At 36.1% G+C, this 21,783-nt stretch overlaps 9 protein-coding genes across 14 annotated transcripts in view; 4 read left to right on the top strand and 5 right to left on the bottom strand.

Moving 5' to 3' along the window:
• LOC125801215 (uncharacterized) overlaps positions 1 to 21,783 on the bottom strand; it is a 236,099-nt gene that overhangs the window by 9,228 nt on the left and 205,088 nt on the right. The window lies entirely within an intron of this gene.
• LOC125801280 (zinc finger protein 239-like) overlaps positions 1 to 21,783 on the bottom strand; it is a 316,465-nt gene that overhangs the window by 90,418 nt on the left and 204,264 nt on the right. The window lies entirely within an intron of this gene.
• The window catches only part of LOC125801206 (zinc finger protein 585A-like), a 308,944-nt gene that overhangs the window by 83,897 nt on the left and 203,264 nt on the right, over positions 1 to 21,783 (top strand). The window lies entirely within an intron of this gene.
• Positions 1 to 21,783, bottom strand: part of LOC111190034 (zinc finger protein 239-like) — a 250,622-nt gene that overhangs the window by 34,195 nt on the left and 194,644 nt on the right. The gene's annotated exons all lie outside the window — the stretch shown is intronic.
• Positions 1 to 21,783, bottom strand: part of LOC125801461 (gastrula zinc finger protein XlCGF49.1-like) — a 256,787-nt gene that overhangs the window by 64,126 nt on the left and 170,878 nt on the right. The window lies entirely within an intron of this gene.
• Positions 1 to 21,783, bottom strand: part of LOC125801199 (zinc finger protein 271-like) — an 883,173-nt gene that overhangs the window by 730,783 nt on the left and 130,607 nt on the right. The gene's annotated exons all lie outside the window — the stretch shown is intronic.
• LOC125801195 (zinc finger protein 585A-like) overlaps positions 1 to 21,783 on the top strand; it is a 357,158-nt gene that overhangs the window by 280,014 nt on the left and 55,361 nt on the right. For 2 of the 5 annotated variants that reach the window (XM_049477527.1, XM_049477524.1), the window contains exon 3: positions 9,692 to 12,318. The exons of 1 other annotated variant lie outside the window; for it this stretch is intronic. The gene's annotated coding sequence lies outside the window, so the exon portion shown is untranslated. Of the gene's footprint in view, positions 1 to 9,691; positions 12,319 to 21,783 lie in introns of those variants that run through there. 2 more of the 5 variants (XM_049477526.1, XM_049477528.1) reach the window with 2 other exon arrangements.
• LOC125801239 (zinc finger protein 484-like) overlaps positions 1 to 21,783 on the top strand; it is a 241,143-nt gene that overhangs the window by 163,999 nt on the left and 55,361 nt on the right. The gene's annotated exons all lie outside the window — the stretch shown is intronic.
• Positions 1 to 21,783, top strand: part of LOC125801558 (zinc finger protein 585A-like) — a 198,612-nt gene that overhangs the window by 163,999 nt on the left and 12,830 nt on the right. Inside the window, exon 2 of the mRNA XM_049478392.1 lies at positions 7,950 to 8,900. Within this exon, the coding sequence (XP_049334349.1) occupies positions 8,069 to 8,900 (832 nt within the window). The 5' untranslated portion in view covers positions 7,950 to 8,068. The remainder of the gene's footprint in view (positions 1 to 7,949; positions 8,901 to 21,783) is intronic.

Raw genomic sequence — 21,783 nt, 5'->3', positions numbered from 1 at the left:
TAGCTGGAGTTTTTGAAAAGAAAAATTAAAAGAGAAAATATCTTTGACAAAAATAAATTTATTTTATTTCACTTTGCTATTATATCTGAAAAATAAAGCACATTGTCAGCCTCTGGTGCTGCCCGTCAATTATATAAAACTTAAAACATGCACAGAAATATAAAGCTATATTTTATAATTTGTTTCTTTTCGCCAGGGCAAATTTATTAAAATTATAAATATGTTAATTTATTAATTAAAATCTCGTCCAGTGCTCCAGAATATTAGCCACGCAAAGCCAGCTTAGCGCAGCGCGTGGCATTGCGCGCGGCATTGCCCGCATAATAACCTCTGTCTTCTAAAATAAACGTTTTAATAAATAAGGTCGGAGAAGTGTAGTAAAATTAGTGCTATTAAACTTACTAAAGCTAATAAATGTACTGATAATTAATCAAGATAAATCAGACAAAATGCGCTGCGCCTCTCTCTCGCTCTCTTTCGCAGCGCGGAGCTGAATTCAGCGCGAGGCTACAGGAACTCAGTTCAGTTGAATAAAAATAAGTAAGGGCCTGTAAGTACAAGCAAAGGACCTGTAAGTAAATATAGTCAAATATAAAGAATAGTTTGAGGTTTTGGTGAGCTGTTTTCATGATTTGAAACTGAAACTAACTGAAACTTTGATTATTCTGCAGAAAGCCTGGGTTATTTTAAACGAATTTTTAATGAGTTTATATTTTATATTTTTTAGTTATTCATTTAAATTATTTTTCTTCTTTTATTAATCAAATCATTAAATATATATCTTCATAAGATATATTTTTTTCCCTTTTATGTCAATTTTTATGATCTTTTTTTAAGGTCCTATTTTTCCTTTTTTACGTATATATTTTATTCGTCTATAATAAATGTCAGTTTTTATTCCTATTTTTTATATATATTATTAATCCCTTTTAAACTGTTAATGCTCAGCGGCACTGTAAATGAGGGTCCCTATCCAGTGTGAATAACCGATTGCTTGTTTAATATTCAGTGTTGCAAAACCAGTTTTTACATAAACAATAAACAGAATAAAAAATAAAATTATTTTATTTTATTTAAGCTGCTGGTGTTTCTTTCGCAGCCTGACGCGCAGTCATTTTTCTATGCGCTCTCCTTCTGTAAAACGGACAACCCGTAGAGTCCACGTCACCTCAGCCACCTGCGAGTCCATGTACGTCTCTTCCGTGGACTTTCAGCGCACAACAGGGCACAAATAAGCAAAGCTAAGCGCTTTCTTTTGCAAGGCGTTGTGTTGAAGCGAGAGTTTGTACGCAAAGAAAGCTCCGCCTACGGGCTGCGTTTAGACGTGCAGTGTAAGCTCCCCCGTCGCAGCAGGTCAGTCGGACCGTACAGTGTGTGCAGATGAATCGCAGGCGTTGTTCATACACGACAACCTTTCAAACGTGCTGTTTGAGCTCTCCAGAACGCATCCGATTAAAAAAATCGCACAGTGTCCGCCTGGCTTTATAGGTTCAGGATAAAATGAGCTTTTATCAGAAAAGTCTGGAGGGGGTTCTAAAGTAGAACCCGACAAAACAGAAAATTCTGCTCATCGTTTCATTTAATATCTAACAGCGCAAACCGCTTTAAACGGGTGAGTTTTACAGCAGAACAGCAGGAGGCGGCATGATTTAATGTCTGTTTGTAGTGAAGGAAAAAGAGATGTTTTATTTTAACTCCATTATTTTAGAAACTATTTGTTTTATTAATTCGTTTACAATAAAGCTTATTTATATATAAGGAGAAGTACAGTCCTCTAATAATCCTGACTAACCAGTAATTATTATTTCAGCGCAGCTGATGCTGCGAATATCCTTAAACAGTTTTAGTCCTGCCCTTTTTCATTTCGTCTAAAAATAATTTAAATACTGAAAATATCAAGTGTTAATTTGATTTTATTTACTTAGATTTTCGTTTCTGAAGAAGAGACGTCAGTTATTTTATACTAGAGCTTATAGATAGGGCTTGCCTTGCATAGTCAGGGCGCATTCCAAATGCACTCCTGCCATCAACGCTAAGCATAGTTTCGTTTGGAGAGAAATGCTACAACACCGATGCAGTTGAAATTCTATTCTTTTTCAGTAAATGAAGCAACATCACAGATTACTAATCATGAGAGAAAATATAGACTTTGGGACACTGGATTGTAAAAATGGATGCCTTACCCGTTGAAAGTCTTGCTCACTCTTGAAACCTTGCGCTGCGTTCCAAGTAGCTGCCTGCAGATGTGCCGGATTAAAATCGGCGCGGCCAAATAAGAAAATCGGCCGATGCCGATTGATAAAAAAATAACAAAAATCGGCCGATTAAATTGGCTGGCCGATCGATCGGTCGGCCTCTAGTGTCAACTTTTGACTGGTATTTATATATTTGCGAGCTGACACACCCCAGAGTTGCCCAGATGAACGGCCACAATGTTGGTTAGAAGCATCTAAATAAAGAATAATATTAAATATTACCTGCACATTCACCGATACCCTTTACAATACGTGTAGGTGTGAGTAAAGACACTGCAGGCGTCCCCTGCACCGGACCTACAGTACCAGGAATTTTCCCAATAGCATGGAAATATATTGTATTGTGCTGTAATTCCCGGGCTGGTGGGAAGTGTATATAAGTGTGTGTATGCCACATAACAGCCTGATTACAGAATCCACGGACTTGGTGACTTTGCAGCTTTGCTTAAACCGTGAGCATCATCTGCAGGAATCTGGATTTTTAATAATTTATGGGTTTGATTGGTCAATTCCAGTATGCCCAGTTAGACTACACAGAGAAAGTTGGCATTATAATATAATATAATATAATATAATATAATATAATATAATATAATATAATATAATATATGATATAATATAATATAATATATGATATAATATAATATAATATAATATATGATATAATATAATATAATATATAAAATAATATAATATAATATAATATAATATAACTCATTCACTCACTTACTCACTCATAGTCAACCGCTTTATCCGTTAAGGGTCGCGGGGGGGGGTGGCTGGAGTCTATACCAGCCGGAATCGGGGGGAAGGCAGTATACACCCTGAACAGGCCGCCAATCCATCGCAGGGCAGACAGACACACAGGCACATCCACTCACACACTCAAAACTAAGGGGCAATTTTTATCCGACATCTAATTAGCCTGAACTTTGGACTGTGGGAGGAAACCGGAGCACCCACAGACACGGGAAATAATATAATATAATCTAATAATATTAATTATTATAATAATAATTATATATATATATATATATATATATATATATATATAATTGATTATAATTAATAGTAACATAATATAATTGCTTCAAGCAGGGAAATTATAATTTTTCTCCCTCAAAATTGGCGGTCCCTGGTGTTTAAGGTGCTGAACTGCAAGTAGAGATCCCCTAAAGAAGCTCTTAAGAATAACGACTGGGTGAGGGCACTCGTTAATCTGCGAGCGAGTTTACGTAGTACTTTAGTTACGCACGGGTTTGGGAAACACTCTTTAATTAACGATCAATCTTAAGTACGAGTTAACGAAGTTCTTAGCGTAACGAAGCTTTCAGGAAACCCACCCCTGATCTCTATTATTAATTTTATTCCTCTTGCTTGTAGACTTGGAACCAAAATGTCATCCCAATCAAACCAGTAAAAAAAAAATCTAATTGAATATAACATTAGTTTTTGCATTAAGGTTTTTATCTCACAGCAATAATAATGAAGGAGAAAATAGATGTACTTTACATAAATAGAACAGATATAGTTAATCATAATATCAAAAATGAATATTGTTTATGCATTAATATAGCATAGATCATAAATTAACTATTTTTTTGAAGAGACTGCATGAGACGATGCTTCCGTCCACCTGAACGGTCCCGTGAATTCCAAAGCCAAACCTTTGCAACCTGCTCGATCTCTGCATCCTTTGGTGGTGGCATGATTGATCTTCTCACGGCCTCTTAAAATGATAATATAGAGATATGAGAATGCAGTCAGGTAAATACTACATCTGTTAGTGTCTTTTCATGTACAATGCTTAATTTTAGAGAAATTTGCAGACTGTATTTGATTACAGTGATTCTTATATAGTGATAGTTATTTGAATTTGAATTTCTTCAGGCTATTCATGGTGAAACATAAATAGCCTTTACAGTCACTGTGTGTGACTGGTAGTTACATTCTATAAACATGTGAGGTGGCCGATATCAGGATATCAGGTTCACAAAAATACCAAAACTTTTTAAAATGATATCTTTCCCTTAGCTTAACTGGCTAGCTTTCCGTTAGCTTAACTGGCTATCTTTCCCTTAGCTTAACTGGCTATCTTTTCCTTAGCTTAACTGGCTATCTTTCCCTTAGATTAACTGGCTATCTTTCCCTTAGATTAACTGGCTATCTTTCCCTTAGCTTAACTGGCTATCTTTCCCTTAGCTTAACTGGCTATCTTTCCCTTAGCTTAACTGGCTATCTTTCCCTTAGCTTAACTGGCTATCTTTCCCTTAGCTTAACTGGCTATCTTTCCCTTAGCTTAACTGGTTATTTTTCCCTTAGCTTAAGTGGCTATCTTTCCCTTAGCTTAACTGGCTATCTTTCCCTTAGCAAGCCATTGTTCCCTTAGCTGGTTATTGTTGACATACTTGGATATAAAGTTAACTTACTTAACAGCAGTCTTTCTCCAAGAGCCGAGATAAGCTGCCAACTTGGGAGCCCCTCTTGTTATTTAAATGTGAGGTAATTTCTCATTCTAACTTAGCACAATGCTAACTTTTTTTAGCACAATGCTAACTTCAACATAGCTACCCTTATAATGCTACAATAACCTGAGAGTGGTAACTGCATTAGCACCACATTAGCATATCTTAGCAAAAAATAGAAAAGCGTATAGTAGAACAGAAATTATAACTTACCTTTCAGTCACTTTGACAGACCAAAGTCACTCACTGGCTTTGCCTTTAAGCTTGATCGTTGCTCTGTGGTAAAGGCACGTGCAGGGAGGGGGGAGGGGAGGGGGGTGGATTCGTTGGTTACATGATCCTCACAATTAAATATCACATGCAAAAATAAAAAAATATGTAACTTTTATAACCTTGCTGGCTTACACAAAGTGTATAGTCAAGCATAAATACATTTATAATTTAATATTTTTATTTATTTATTATCAGCACAACCAATAATAAAGGTGAGATTATGAATCAGCACCATGGAGCAAATTCGTAGCTATCCAAAATATTAAATAAAAATATTTTTATAAATAAAAATGTATAGCTATACAGTATATGTCTTCAAAAATATGAGATGTTACTATGTGTGTGTGTGTGTGTGTCCCTCCAAAGGTCTCTGCACAACTCTGCTGTGGTACCTTGATTTTTCTCCACTTTTGGTTTAGAAAATCTTTCAGAGCTGATACTACATTTCACACAGTGTTGCTCCTATCCACTAAGCTAGCTAATCTACCTAGCTCTCACAGACAAAAACAATAAAAAATATTCAGATACCCTTCATATGAACTTGTTATGACACAAACTTTCAGATTGTAAAATATTGTATGGTAAATTTGGGCTGAGCCAGAGTAACCTAGCATAGGATTTGTGTGGGCATGCTCACATATGTGTGCGTGCTGCCCACATATAACCCACAATGCCTACAGTGTGTAAATGGTGCAGGCTGAATTAGGGCTGACCCACAGTGGCCCTGCATGAGATTTGTGTGCACATGCCAAAGTGCAGGTTGCCGACATATAACCCATACCGGGTATGAAATGGTGCAGGCTGAATTTGGGCTGACCCACACTGGCTCTGCATGGGAATTGTGTGGGCATGCTAAACTGTGCTTTGCACACATATAACCCACACTGGCCCTTCAGGATGTAAAATGGTGCAGGCTGAATGTGGGCTGACCCACAGTGGGCCTGCCTGGGATTTGTGTGGGCGCATCAAAGTGTTGGCTGTCCAAATAATTCCCACACTGGGCCTACAGGGGCATTAATGCACTGGACCAGTTCAGGCTAGCCCACAGCAGCCTTTTATAGGATTTGAGTGGGCCAGCCAATGAACAGGCTGCCCACAGAAAACCCATGTTGGGCCTGTTTGGAATTTTAATGGGCTAGCCCCTGCCCACAGTGCCCGCACTTAGCCCACGAAGGGCCGATGTGTAGCTTTTTGCTGGGTAATAATGCACTCCATATATGCAGGATTAAAGTAAAATAAATTATACTGGACATAAACATATATAAAATGTCTCTAGAAGATATATAATAGGAAATGAAAGCAGTGTGAATTTTTCTTTTGCTTAAAACAGCAAGAAAGTACTACCCTGAATGTGATAATTAGGGGTGGGTGATATGGCTCCATATTTCAGGGTAATATAGTTCATGATATTCAAAAATATTGGCAACATTATTTCTTACGATATTTATGGCATACTGCCTTATTAAAACAGATTAATGTCATTTCTGGAGCTGTGATTGTTTGCAGATAAATTATCCCATAAATGGTCCTACACCTGAATAAAAAAAGTAATATTATCTAATTTCTAGAACATAAAAACAGGAAGGGGTAGGTCGAGACTCTTCATCAAGCATATACATTTAATACAGGCTTTTTCTGCTTCCGGTCACTGAAATTATTGTATTGAAAAACTAAATATTCGATTATAAAAGGTGAGGGGTAGAGATATACTGCAAGTCAGAGAATTACAAAGATATTTATAAGATAAAATGAGATACACTTTGTTAGAGCAGTATGACATATTTACAGCTAGTGCTGGACGATATGGCCAAAATTTATATCACGATACATTCCTTAATTTCGGTCGATACAATATAATTTCGATATCGATATAAATATTTGGAAGGCCTCAGAAAAACTGTTAGGAATCCCTGCAATGGAAATATGTACCTATTACTGTCTTTAAAGCCTCCTCTCATAAAAAAAACTGTATAATACTTTAGAAATAAAAAAATGGTCAGAATGAATTAATCCTCACCTTTATTTGCATGTAGCAATATAAAAACATGACATCTCTGTCAAACACAAACCAATAACCTATTTACATTTTACCAATATAAATAACTTTACATTACAACAGAGGCAGAGCTTCTTATCCTTTTGTAAACATATTTAACAGATCAAAACAAAAGTGCCTCATCCAGGATAAAGAATGCAGAAAGCCTTCATTTATATAAAAGGAACACGATATCACCGTCAAATAAACAAACCTATATCAACTATAAATAACTTAGATACAACATAAACTACATAAGTGCTTCAGCCAGAATAAGGAAGATATTGTGTGTAGTGAAACTGCTTGAGGTGGTGGAACAGATTAGATGCATTACCGTTGCTAGTCAACTTCACTTTCCGGCACAATTGGGAGCAAGCTGAAGTTTATCAGACCTTTGAAAGCCGAACCACTGAATTAGACCTGCCTCCCTCAACTATCTCTCCTGTTTAATCACTTGTGGAAGCATCAGGTGTGCTCATTCTGCATCTAAAGTCTAAAATTCTGCATCAGGGCCGAGCCTAATCGAGGAACTCGGTTCGGCCGCACTGCGCTCCGCTCGGCTTCATAGCGGGAGGTTCTAGGTGTGGACCGGAGCGCAGCCGAGCTTCAAGTTTTAGTAGTATGGATTATAGTGTAAAGTGTGATACTAAAGTAGTAGTATAACACTGTATTCAGTGCTGGACAGCAGCAGTGTTTCTGCTACATACATTTTGCAGCTGCAGCCTGCTGACAGTCAAGATACAACTACATATTAAAATGTCTGTGAATTTATAATGGGATAAAAGTACTGAAGCCTTTATTGTAGTATGAAGGTGTCCCAGTATTTTTCTCCATATAGTGTAACTAATGTAGGTAATTCTTTTTGGTTAATTGACCTGCTTTTATTTTAATACACGAAATTTTTTTTCTTTGTTTTTCCAGAATAAACAACCAGGATATTTAATAAAGAACAGTGTTAAACTGCTGAAAGAGGTGAAGCACAAGCCATCCAGAAGAATCTCCTGAAAACGCAGAAATTGTTTGCTACATTTCACAGACAGATGGAGCCAAGTCCCGACATGGAGAAACATCAGCACTCTGTCAAAAGTTTTACTAAACAGAGTGATCTCAAAAAACACCAGCGCATTCACACAGGAGAGAAACTGTATCACTGCTCAGACTGTGGGAAGAGTTTTAATCAACAGGGTCATCTCAAAAATCACCAGCGCATTCACACAGGAGAGAAACTGTATCACTGCTCAGACTGTGGGAAGAGTTTTACTGCACAGAGTAGTCTCAAAAATCACCAGCGCATTCACACAGGAGAGAAACCGTATCACTGCTCAGACTGTGGGAAGAGTTTTACTGAACAGAGTAGTCTCAAAATACACCAGCGCATTCACACAGGAGAGAAACCGTATTACTGCTCAGACTGTGGGAAGAGTTTTAATCAACAGAGTACTCTCAAAACACACCAGCGCATTCACACAGGAGAGAAACCGCATCACTGCTCAGACTGTGGGAAGAGTTTTACTGCACAGAGTAATCTCAAAATACACCAGCGCATTCACACAGGAGAGAAACCGTATCACTGCTCAGACTGTGGAAAGAGTTTTACTAAACAGAGTAATCTCAAACTGCATCAGCGCATTCACACAGGAGAGAAACCGTATCACTGCTCAGACTGTGGGAAGAGTTTTAATCAACAGAGTCATTTCAAAATACACCAGCGCATTCACACAGGAGAGAAACCGTATTACTGCTCCGATTGTGGGAAGAGTTTTACTAAACAGAGTAATCTCAAAATACACCAGCGCATTCACACAGGAGAGAAACCGCATCACTGCTCAGACTGTGGGAAGAGTTTTACTTTACAGAGTGAACTTATATTACATCAGTGCATTCACAAAAGATAGAAAAGTATCCCAAATCTGTTCCTCTGCCATAAAAAAATGCAAACCTTAAATCTTTCAGACAGCCAAAAACACCTCATCATGCACAAAATCTTCACTCTGTTACAAGAACTTCATTTAAAAATGGCTTTTTACAGGTTCAGAAAAATGAATCTTATCCAGAGATGATGTTTACTGAATTTCATGCTGTGTTTTTATGTATGTTTGTATACCTACATTAGTTAATGCCTGCAGAGCTCTTCAACACTTAGTGTTGTGTTTTAAGAAGTTTTTACACACAGAATCATAAATGGTACCACTAACAGCATAAACTAGGAACATACATTTTTACAATTTTTTCAGTGATATGCTGAATAAATAGTAAAGCGATGATGCTAGCTCAGAGTAAAATCGTATATTAAATCTCAGCATTAGCTTTAGAACTAATAATAAACAAAAGTGAGGATTTTATCATTCTGGGACATTTTTAGGTTTAAAAATTGAATATGCTTTGCCATAAGTAGGAAATGATCATTTGGTCAACTTATGTCATTTACAGCCTTAACACATTCTCAATTGTTTACATATAAATACTTTCTTTATTTTTTCCTCCACTCCACGTTTGTAGTTTGTAGTTGGAGCGAGGGCACTGCCAGTGTTTGCTCCAGATGTTAGATTAGCATTACTTAGTCTTTTAAAATTTAGATGTCGTAGTTTAAAGGAGTAGAGTATTCTTAGGAGTAGAGAATATTCTTAGCTTGCAACAAAAGGCCAACAAAATCCTTTTCAGAGTTTAAAAAAAAAAAAAAAAAACGGTCTAGCTGTAGTTTCCATACTGAAAGCAACACTCAGCAGGCTGTGCAGCAGTAAGACTGCAGGATTCTTGATTCCCTCTACTGCACATGTGTCAAACACAAGGCCCGCGGGCCAAATGTGGCCACATCCAAGCGAGAGCTTGTAAGATCTTAGTGTCTATAATAAATAGGTCAGAAGCGTTCTTTGACCAAAAACTACTTTTCCCACAATGCTTGATTGTATTACCTGCGAAGTTACGGCTTACTGCCACTACACGGCAGTGTAGTCATTGATGTGGAAACCCTGCCGGAGGGAAGGTGTAACTTCGCGGGTGGAATTGAGACATACAAACGTTTATCCCATAATGTCCAGAAAAAGAGAAGCTGATGCAGACGGACGGCTGTGCTTCAAGGCGAAAGACCGGTATGCCTTTTATGTTACGAAGAGTGTTACTGACCAAAATAAACGCTTTTTAGGAGAGATATAAGTTCTGTGTAAATATTTATAAGACAATAGCTGACAAAATCTGTTTTAATGACGTTAATAAACATCAAATCAAATCAAATCAAATTTATTTGTATAGCGCTTTTTACAACTGGTGTTGGCACAAAGCAGCTTTACAGAAACATGATTACAGGACATCACTGTGACAGCGCTAGTCACAGTTTCACCACAGAGAGGCACGAGGACGTGAATCACTTATCTAACCAGCCTTTACTGATTTCTGCCCCCAATAACCCTTTCAATAACCTCTAATAGCCTTTAATTAGTCTTCAGTAGCCTTCAACAGTCTAACCTTGCAGCCGTGGTGTGTTCTAAACTCCGTAGTTATAAACATCCTGAGGTTAGCAGCACGCTAACTGACCTGTTTTTAATGTAATCCCAGCAGTGACTCCGTGACGGCTGCTCTAAACTGCTGCTGTTAGCTGCTTGGGCTGAAAGATGAACTGTAGAGAGCTGTATTATCCGGTTAGTGGGGTTAAAAATCTTTATTTTCTACACAGAAGAATTTTAAAAACTGTAAAAACGCTGCAGCTCCGACTAGTGGTTGGATGAGGAACTGCTAAATCTGAGGAATGTTCTTAACAGCTCACATTTTTTTATTTTATATTTATTAAGCCTTATTTCAGTATCAAACGTTTTGATCAAAGTTAATGTAACTTGTATTTTATGTCATTCCTATTCACTTGAATAGTTTGGTTCTTGATTGATGGAGTTTTTGGATTTCATAACATGACAAATTAAAAGGATTTATGTTAATAGAGCAACAAGCAAACATTTTTTCCATGCAACTGTAATATTTGATTGAATAAATAGTATATTGAGAGTTATTTAACATTAAGGAGTAATTACATTCATTTTATATTACATTTGGTTACATTTTATTACATTTATAAGTTCCATCTGGCCCTCAGAGGACAGCCAATATGCCAATGTGGCCCTCGGCCAAAATGAGTTTGACACCCCTGCTCTACTGGTTTTCTCATTGGTCTATGGTTCAGTCAGTCTGATTAAAAATCTGCAAGTTAATCTACAGGGATATTTGGTTGTGTTGTGTTGCTAAAGTTATATACTCTGTTATCTTTTCCTTATTTGGTATCGTTTTGCTAAAGGGTTTTTTTATATCTCTAAAGGTACTAAAAATATCTAATCCATTTAGTTTATTGATTGTTTTATCCAGTACCAGCTATTATCGTTGTTTTACATCACCTTATGTATTTACTCATATTCATATCTATGTGATTCAATAAAAGGCTTTTATATTGCAAGATCTGCAATCTTATCTATTCTTTCAACTTAAGCATTTAGCCAAAAGCTTTTGTACACAGCCAAACATACATTCAAGCAACCACTATATACAGTGCCTTGCAAAAGTATTCGGCCCCCCCTTGAACTTTTCAAACTTTTGCCACATTTTGGGCTTCAAACATAAATATATGATTTTTTGGTTTGTTTTTTGTGAAGAATTAAGAAGTGTGTAAGAATACGGAGGAGTTTTGCCTTACTATGTTCATTGTTCATTGATTAAAGGGTTAATCTGTGTGTAACTAAATCAGCATTTAACTTAATCAGTATGTTATTCAAGCATTTAGCACGATTCATGATGATTCACATTGTGACTTAGAATGTATGTATATTGTGTCCTTGTGCTCAAAGCAAGGCCGTTTTTCTTGCAACTTAGCATGATTGATTTTTTCCAGCAGAACCATTAGTTTCTGTACATGTAATCTATAGTCTGATAAGGTTGGGGTGACCGAGTTCTCGGCTGACGTATAGGATGAATAACTGCTTATCAGTATCAGGATCCGGGGGGTGTGAGGAGCCTCCTCACACACTATTAGACTGAGGCCAGGCGAATGCCTGTTTTTATTAGACTCTGTCTAGGAAGAAGAGTAGAGTTGGGCGGGAGAGCTTCTCCCGAGAGGGACTACAGAGCCACAGGTCCTGTTCACACAGCCGAGAACTCTGGAAACCCCAACTTTTCTCACCTTTGGGGTTTTCCTCTTATTTTCACCTTTTTATTTCAATTCATTTTTCAATAATCTTTTTACTCAATTTTTAATGTATCCAAAAAAACTGTTTTGCTCAGAAGATTCTTTGAATAAAATCTGACGGAACTACAATTTTGGACTGGATCTCCTTTTCTTCTTTATGACGTATCATGCCAGATACATCATTGGATACACATTATGTTGAGATACTCAGTATTTTGAGAACATTGGTATTTAACTTGTGTGAAACTGACACCAATAAATCCATAACTCCTGCTATTTACTTATATAGAAGTGTTTTTTTCTCAGTAGCTCAGTCGCTGTGAAGTGTGGAGGATAGTTTTGCAATATATTGATTATCGCTGAATCGCAGTTTTGAGATATCACCGTTATCATTAATTTACCACTTTGCTCAAAGGTGCTGAAAAAAACTTGAAAATGGGCCTTGAAAGTGCTTGAAAAGTGCTTGAATTTTACCTTGTAAAAGGTGTTTGAACCCTGTGTTTAAAACCCCCAGCAGCACTGCTGCACCTGATCTACATGTACCAACACAACACACACAAACACGTCACCACATTAGTGTCAATGCAGTTTTAAGAAATATTTATCACGAAAATAAAGCTCTCTGGCGCTGGGAATTAAATATACAGGGTAAAATTTAGGCTAATCGGATATGCAGGAGAAAAAATAAACTACAGTTTGTGGAACTACAAAAATGGACACATCAAAAACAGGTATACTTAAGCAGGCTGTGTGTGTATGTGTGAATATGTGTATGTATATACCTACAAATCTCAAATGTAAATTGACATAATATGGACCATTAAATGACGGTAACAACCTGACCGTTTGAAACTAAGCTAATCTGCATACCAGTAGGAGAGAGCAGAGATAGACTGGCTGTGTATGAAACGGTAGGCAGCTACCACAATCCCTCATGCCTGAGCTGTTCATATGTTAACACCCACTAAATGATTAACCCTTTACAAGTATTATTATGAACTTTAGGAAAAAGAATATAAACAGAATTGCCCTTTTTTCTATTGTGAGTTAAATGAAGTCACTGCTGCCTATTCTAATAAGCTAACCGTATGACTAGCTTGACGAGTTCTGGGGACATTTTTACATGGGATGTGTCTGAAAGATCTGTGGAAAAAAAGACATTACTTAAATTAATAAAAAGTATTATTACAAACGTTACAAAAGGACTTTCTGAGCTGAAAACAAAAAAAAGAAAATATGTTTTATAAAATTTATTGAGATATCATATATATCCTATAACCAGTTTATAGACACATTTGGGACATACCGGGGTTGGACAATGAAACTGAAACACCTGTCTACAGTCACTCAGTTTTGGATCTTAGTTTGCATAAAAATAAATTTATGCCAGTTTTTACCCTGAGCTCTGGCTTGCTCCAATTTTTTTCCTCCTTTTTTCCTCTCTGTATCACAAACTCTTCTAGTTCCTCCCTTTACCCAAGTTTGATTTTAGGAAGTCTTTATAGCCACAGGGTCAAAATGAGACGCATAAACACTACAGAGCAGGGGTCTCACCATGGGCGCAGATGATTATAGTGACCTCATCCGAAATCTACCATCTACAAGCATAAACGTTGGGGTTTTAATTTAATTAACTGTACGTTTGTGGAATTCTGTGTTCCACAATGCCCTCGTTTTTAAACTAGGAAGCGTTCAGTCCAGAGGTTACATTGTTCGGAGCTCCGTGTTCCAGTTCCAATGTAAATTTAACGCACCTTCTCAAGTCCGGGGGTCATAAGTTTAATATTTTTATTTTTTTACCAACCTCACTGTAGCCTATAGCTCTATAAATAGGGGCCTGTTCTGTGTGTGTGTGTGTGTGTAAGAGGCTTGTGTGTGTGTGTGAAGACGCAGCCTGCTCTTCCCTCATTGGCTGGACGCAGCCTGCTTTTCCCTGATTGGCTGGACTGGACACAGTGCGGTGGCCGGTTTTATTTGAATAAAGTTGAGCCGGAGGGCGGAGCTGCGTTAAACGCAACAACCCGGCATGCACCGAGGCATGCAGCGGCTCTCTCCATTGATTTTATGTATGATGTTATTATGATGTTATTTTAGTAAGCAGTCGCTGTTAACTGAAATTTTTTTTGGTTGTTTGTCAGTGATGTCAGTGATTTGGCATCATGGTGTAAGAAAGCGCGCAGATGGCATATTGACATACCAGACCAATAACAGTTTCAGTATGGCTAGTGTTGATCAGAAAAGTGATTATTCTAAAGTTTATTGCAGCATATATATATATATATAATTTTACAGCTTGGTCCCCCCCAGTTCAAAATGTCCATCTGCGCCCCTGGGTCTCACACTCGCGGCCCGCGGGCCAATTGCGAGACGTGTTGTTACAAACAGCAGAGATGTAGTAATGATTCAGGACGCTCTGACACATTACAAATACGTGCTTTCATGCTGAAATACTTTATATTATGCTCTTTAACAAAGACAGACATGTGGTATGGCATATTAATGAGTGCATAAATTAATTATATATATAAATTAATTATATAATTTCTATTATTATTAGAAAAATAACAAACGAAAATTAACCCAAAATGTTGACAAAAATATAATCTAACGAATGTCAAAACATAGAGACGAAAAACGTTAAAATGGTATTAATACAACAGTTTAACACCTGGATCAAACAGTTATAAGGATTTATATTTATGCTTAGTACACAGACTAAGCTTAATAGAGCAGACACAGGCATTCTGCTGTCCAGAATTTTAACAGATGCTTATTCTTACTCAATAGCTGGAGTTTTTGAAATGAAAAATTAAAAGAGAAAAGAACTTTGAACTGGACATAACTTTATTTATGTCATTTATGTCACATTTCACTTTGCTATTATGTAACTGAAAGTCACTTTTAATTTTTTTTCATATCTAAAAAATAAAGCATCACCCTGTCATCTGGTGCTGCATGTCAAGTATATAAACCTTAAAAAACATTTGAAATACACAGCAATATAAAGCTATATGTTAGCGTTCATTTCTTATCCCCAGGGCAAATTTATTTTAAAAATGTATATATTAATTAATTGACTAAAATCTCTCCTGCATGCTGCAGTCACGCAGAACGAGCTTGAAAGCTTGCATGGCACTGCGATTAAAAAAACTTTTAATAAATAAAGTCCAATAAAGTGTAGCAAAAGGTATGGTATTAAAATCGAATATTTACTCATATTCAATCAAGAGAAATCAGGCAAAATGCGCCGCTCTCTCTCTCTCGCATCGCCAAGCTGAATTCAGCGCGAGGCTTCAAATAATATAACAACTCAGTTTAGTTAAATTAATTAAGATGAGTGAGGACCTGTAAAGTTAATCAAATATTGTCAAATATAAAGGATAGGTTGAGGTTTTGGTGAGCTGTTTCAATTATTTGAAACCGAAACTAACTGAAACTGATATTATTCTGCGCACTATTAGAAAGCCTTTGTTTTTTTTTTAAATGAATTTTTATTTTATATTAATTATTTTTTAATTCATTTTAAATATTTTTATTATTTTTATTGATCAAATATTTTTTTTTCATAAGATATATATTTTTTATTTTTGATGTATTAATTTTTATGATCTTTTTAAAGTTTTTTATTTTTCCTTTTTTATCTTTATATTTTTTCCGTCTATAGTAAATGACAGTTTTTATTTCTAATTTTTCTAATTTTATTTATAATATTTTTAATCCCTTTTAAACTGTAAATGCTCAGCGGCACAGTATGAGGGTCCTCCTCCAGTGTAAATAACCGATTGCTTGATTAATATTCAATGTTGCAAACCCAGTTTTTACATAAACAATAAACAGAATAAAGAATAAAATAACATTGCTGATGTATCTTCAACAGCACATCGCATCCTATTCACTTCAATGGAGAGAGCCACTGCATACCGGCTGGGTTGGGTTGCGTTGCGTTGAACGCAACCCCGCATTCTTTATTCAAATGAATCAAGCCGCCGCGCTGCTTTCAGCCAATCAGGGACTTCACACACACACACACACACACACACACATTCGAGCCTTACACACACAAACGGCAAAATATGGATTTATATAGAGCACAGTAAAGTTCATTTAATCATTAAAAGTTTAAAATTGACTACACCTGTAGCCTTATTTGGATTCAAGATACGCCCACACGGCGAGACGAGAGATCTGGTGTTCTGTCGACTTGTGCTACCCTGACAAACCGTGCTACCCTTTTGTGTATATTTAAAGGTAAAAGCACAAAAGTAGCACAATATTAGAGCATGTTTCCAGCAGAAGTTCATGTACTATGTTTGGATAGTCTAAACCACCGTATCAGGGTAAAGTTATGGTAGTAAGAGTTTATTATAATCTTTTTATTTTATTTTAAGATCATATTTTATTATTATTATTATTATTATTATTATTATTATTATTATTATTATTATTATTATTATTAATTGCCATTACACTTTGACAATGTAATGACAGTCCAGGTTATTAAATGAACAAAAAATATTAGAAAAACAGAATTATTATAGTACACTTGAAATAATAATACAAATGTAGGTTAGCACATGCGCAGTGTCTTTAGAAAGCGCGTATGATGGGTAGCATCACTCGACAGAACACCTGGCATGGCAGAATGTGTTGAATAAAATACGTGTTCTTGTCCTGTGCGGCCCAGCCTCACCCAGTCTCTACCTACAGCGGCCCCCAGATAGAATAAGATTGAGACCACTGCTATAGAGCCAGAGAACCAGCTTAAGTTCCAGACCTGAAGATTCAGACCAGTAGTTCCAATGAACTTAATACACATAAACAGTCCACAAATACAGCTACAAACTACAAAAGCATACAATAGACCCAACAATAAATGCTTAATGTTCCTACAAGTACAGGCGTTTAACAAATATCACTCATTTGTATCTCTACAGGACGCCAGAGCAGCCAAAACATTAAGTACACACAAAAATCACCAGTCACACGGCATATTACTTAGTTTCACATTGAAGGGCAGCATTTAAAAAGGCTTTTTAATATAATATGACACAATATCTGTCTTATTTCCATGATAGTTAGCTAAATATTTAATTTATCCAGCATGCGCTCTCCGTTTTACTACTAATCAATGCACGTAGCCTGACCCCTTCATCTGAGCGCAGAGAAGGGGCTAGGCAGCCATGGCCCCGCCCCCGGAGTGAAAAGCATGAGTCTTATTGGTTAGATTGTCCTAAGACTTTTCTAATAGACTCATTACTACACCCTTCTCAAAATCAGGAGAAGGGTCCGCGGACACGTGAGCAGAAGACATTTTAAAGAGCTTTGATTGGTCAGTACCGCTGTCAATCATACAGTCCTATAGCAACGAAAAACACAGGCTAATGCTTTGAATTAGTTGCTGTTTTTTCGTTAATCTATAAAATAAATGCTTACACTTGCAATAATTATATACATCCTGATAAAAAAATAAGTAATTATTTACATGCACATTTGGTCAGACCTTAGAAGGCATTAGAAGCCTTACTGCACACCACTGATATGTATATTGAATATGAATTATACATAATACTTAAGGCTGGACAATAATTTAAAATCACTGATTGTCTCCAATAATGTTTTTGTAATTTTTAAACGAATATATTTTTATTAAATATTGGCCTGGAGTTCTAAGACAGCAATGGTCCTCCAACTAAAAAATATTCTTAAGAGGCATTTAGTATTTACAGCATCTGTTACTGACTGACGTTCATTACAGAGAGCTGCGTCAGTTCAGTGCATTAATTTGAGAAGAAAAGACAGAACCCAATAGGCATATGTATAGCCATACACCTTATATAAAGTTCTTAATACCAATACAGAAATGAAGAAATGTATTGTGTGTAAAGGATGATTTACACTTCTTACATAGGTATAGGCTTCATAAATGTATTTAAAGTAAAAAAAAAAGTATTTATTGATTTTAATAGTTCCTAGATTTTTTTTGTTACAGATGTACTGAGCCATGAGACTGCAAAAATGTATATAAAAAAATGCTAGAACTGCATCATTTTTAATTTCTGCCTTGAATGTCCTGAATCATTACTACATCTCTGCTGCTTGTAACAAATCAAACCACATTTACATATTTAGTGAGTGTGGAAACATGGGCCGGTTCTTAAAAGGTTCCCTGGAACCGGCTCCGGCACCAGCACTTTTTTGGTGGAAAAGAGGTATAAGAAGAGACGGCTCTTTCGGCTTGCAAGTAGCTCCTTATGTTTTTTGGTTGCTTAATTCAATTTATTACCAAATTATGTGTACAATGAATTAATAGAGTTGAAACATACATTATATAAAATATATATTATTTATATGGCTTTATTTTTATAAAAAATAAATAGTGAAATACAAAAACAAAGGCCCATCTCAAGTAAACAAACAGGTCCAATGTAAATGTGTATATTATTTTCAAATGTGCAACTCTATACAGTGAAATAAACAGCGCTGAACACCATCAACAAAGTGTCACTCAACAAATAAAAAATAATTGTGCAAATAAAAAAAAACAAGCATCCAGGTGATGTTTTTTGAAAACTTTAGCAAAGATTGACATAAAAAGGAGCTCATGTTTGAGGGTTTGATTGGTTTCTGTTATGATCTGCCCTGTTGTGGAAGAGGGAGCTGATGTTGCTACATAACACAGTTTATGTGAGGTCACATGTGTAAGGTGTGGGTAGATCAAGCACTTCAATGTTGAATGCTCTTTTTGTCAATCAGAACGTGAATCATCTTTTTTTATGTTCCATTGTATCTTAATTCTGGCAAGACTTTTCTTCTTTCTTTTTAAAGAAAACTAAAATCTCTGTAAATATGAACCTTGGTGATATATATGTTTTTTTTTCATACACTGATCTTGATTTTAAGTATATTATTAATATTATTATTTTATTGAGTAAATACTACTATCATCATTGTAAATACTTGATTTGATATCTTCGTACTGGACTTTACTCCACTTTTGAAATCCTTTAGAGATTGCTAGGAATAAGAAATGCCTAAAAACTGTAAGAGTTTATGAGGAGCTTTCACTGTTGCCTCTTGTTAGTATTTCACTATTTCTATCATTAGTTTTCTTCCTTAATGTATATTTTTATGCTGTCTTCTACTGTGGTTTATATGTATCATCGTAAAACTTTAATTTATACATTTATATATATATATATATATTGGCTCACTCTCTGAAGTCAGCGCTTGTTGTTTATTTCAAAGAGCCGGCTAAGAGTCTGACCCATCACTACTAATAACTACAGTGCCGTAGTTTAACACTTTATTGTTGTGCTGTTGTACCAGAAAAGAATGTAGACTGTTAAAACTTACTCCTATCACCATGTTCTGTGTTACAGGAACCAGAGTCACTGAAGATCACAGTGGAGATGGAGATCGTGAGGCGATGAGACTGTTCTCCTCAGTGACACCATGGAGGAGTTCAGCGTTCCCGCCACTGTGTGGAGTGGTGACGTTAAAAGTAACTGTTGTGAGGGAAGGGGAGGTCATTTTAAACATTGAAAGCCCACTTTTTAGTGAACCATAATGTGGTAATTTGACAAGTTTTTGTGTTCAGATTGTAATATTTCTTAGCATGTTCTGGTAGGGTTTTTTGGGGGGGTGAGGTTGTATGTGTTTGTGCTTTTGATTTTTGATTGTGTGTGTTGTGTTTAAACTAATTCAAAATAAAATGTGTTTAATTGTTTTTATACCTGTCTTTTGAATTTAAACACATTCAATTAAGCTTACTATCCTTTCCTGCTAAAACAAATATTCTATGGTTTTTATATTTTTCTGCTGGTTTTGTGGTGTTTTGCAGTGTTTTTCTAAAGGTTTTTATCAGCCCTTTTAAACCCTATGAAAGTATTTTTTATAATTGGCATTTTTCAGAAAGACATGTGCTTGTGGTTTATGATCATAACTGTTTCTGCTTTTAAGAGTTTACACTGCTGGACTGAAGCTATACTGAGCCTTAAAGAGGCATATCTGTGCTGCACCACCATTTATTCAATGGTATTTGGATATTAGCATTTAACCAAAAGTTTTAGAACACAGCTCAATCAGCCAAAAGTATTGGCATTCCACCATTTAGCCACAGGCAGTAGCTTTTATACTGTTTGTAACAAAACAAACGATAGTGTGATATAAACTTCGTCCAACACTGTATTGGATGATTTACACTTATGTATGTACAGGCTCACAAATCTATTTCTTTATTTTAATAGTTCCTATTAATGTTTTGTTACAGATGCACACAGCAATGAGACGATATAAATAATAGTTCATGCTAGACGTTCATTATCTTTAATGTCTGATTTGTAAACCACATTATCACATGCACTGTATAAAACTATTCGCCATTCCCTGGTTCTTAAAAGTTTTTATTAAGGACGCAGACGGCGCGGTCGGTGCGGGAATTTTTTTATTTTTTCTCCCCTGCCTTCATCTTCAGGTGGGTCAGAATCAATGACTTCCCAGAGCAGATTTATTCTTTGTCTGATTTCTACCTCAGAAGAGTGTCAGACTGTTTATAAACAAATACTCAGCACAGAATTTCAGATTACCACACAGCATTTTCTATCCAATAAGTAATCACTTAGGAATGTGTCTGATTGACATCCCAAAAACCGCACCGTCCACCGACTGTTGGTCCTCTGCCCGGGGCACCAGGAGTTTGGTGATGCATTTCACCCGGATGGGAGACTCCTTTTAGTAGAGAGTCGTCGACTGTGAAAACATTCTGTGCAAACAAAAGAGCACAACGGACTAAATATAAAATATTTGTTATTTTTCACCAAATTTATTGTAGTACCCATGATTCACCTGTTCATATGCAAATATTTTATTTGTTGATTGGTTGGGAGAATAAACCATATTATTAAACTGTTTTGGGTTTTGTGGGGCTATTGTGCTGTTATTGTTCTGTATATGTAACGCTTGGTACTATTTAAATAATATGAAAATAGATAAAAATATATCTTTTTTAATTGCTTGGTAGAGATGCGTGGTGTTGTTTCCACCCAGACACTTTAAAATGGGGACACAAGTGCTGCTAAGTAAAAAAATATCTATTTTAATTATTTTCATATTATTTTTTATTATGTAATATTTAATCAGTGCTAAGCGTTACACAACAGAACAATAACAGCAAAATAGCCCCACTTAGTCCAAAAACAGTTTAATAATATATAGTTTGATAAAATATTAGAATATGAACCGTTTAATCATGGGTAATACAATAAATTAAGTGAAACATAATGAATTAAACAGTATAAACATTATTTTGTATGTTTGTGCTCTTTTCTTTACACAGAATGTTTTCACAGCCGACGACGCCCTACAAAAAGGAGTCTCCCATCCGAGTGAAATGTATCACCAAACTCCTGGTTTCCCAGGCAGAGGGCTGGCAAGTGGTGGATGTCGCGGTTGTTGCTATCAAGGGCATAGGAGTGGGTTTGATATGGGGGGGGGGGGGATAATATGAATTAAAGCCCACCCTATAGTGTCTTAGAACAACATTTATGGAATTACTTTTAATCACAAATGAACCATTTTTTGTCTGTACTTCTGTTT

This window comes from Astyanax mexicanus, chromosome 4 (assembly GCF_023375975.1).
Source record: "Astyanax mexicanus isolate ESR-SI-001 chromosome 4, AstMex3_surface, whole genome shotgun sequence".
Lineage (NCBI taxonomy): Eukaryota > Metazoa > Chordata > Actinopteri > Characiformes > Acestrorhamphidae > Astyanax > Astyanax mexicanus.
The sequence above is the reverse complement of the archived record's forward strand: the minus strand, read 5'-3'. Positions and strand labels throughout refer to the sequence as shown.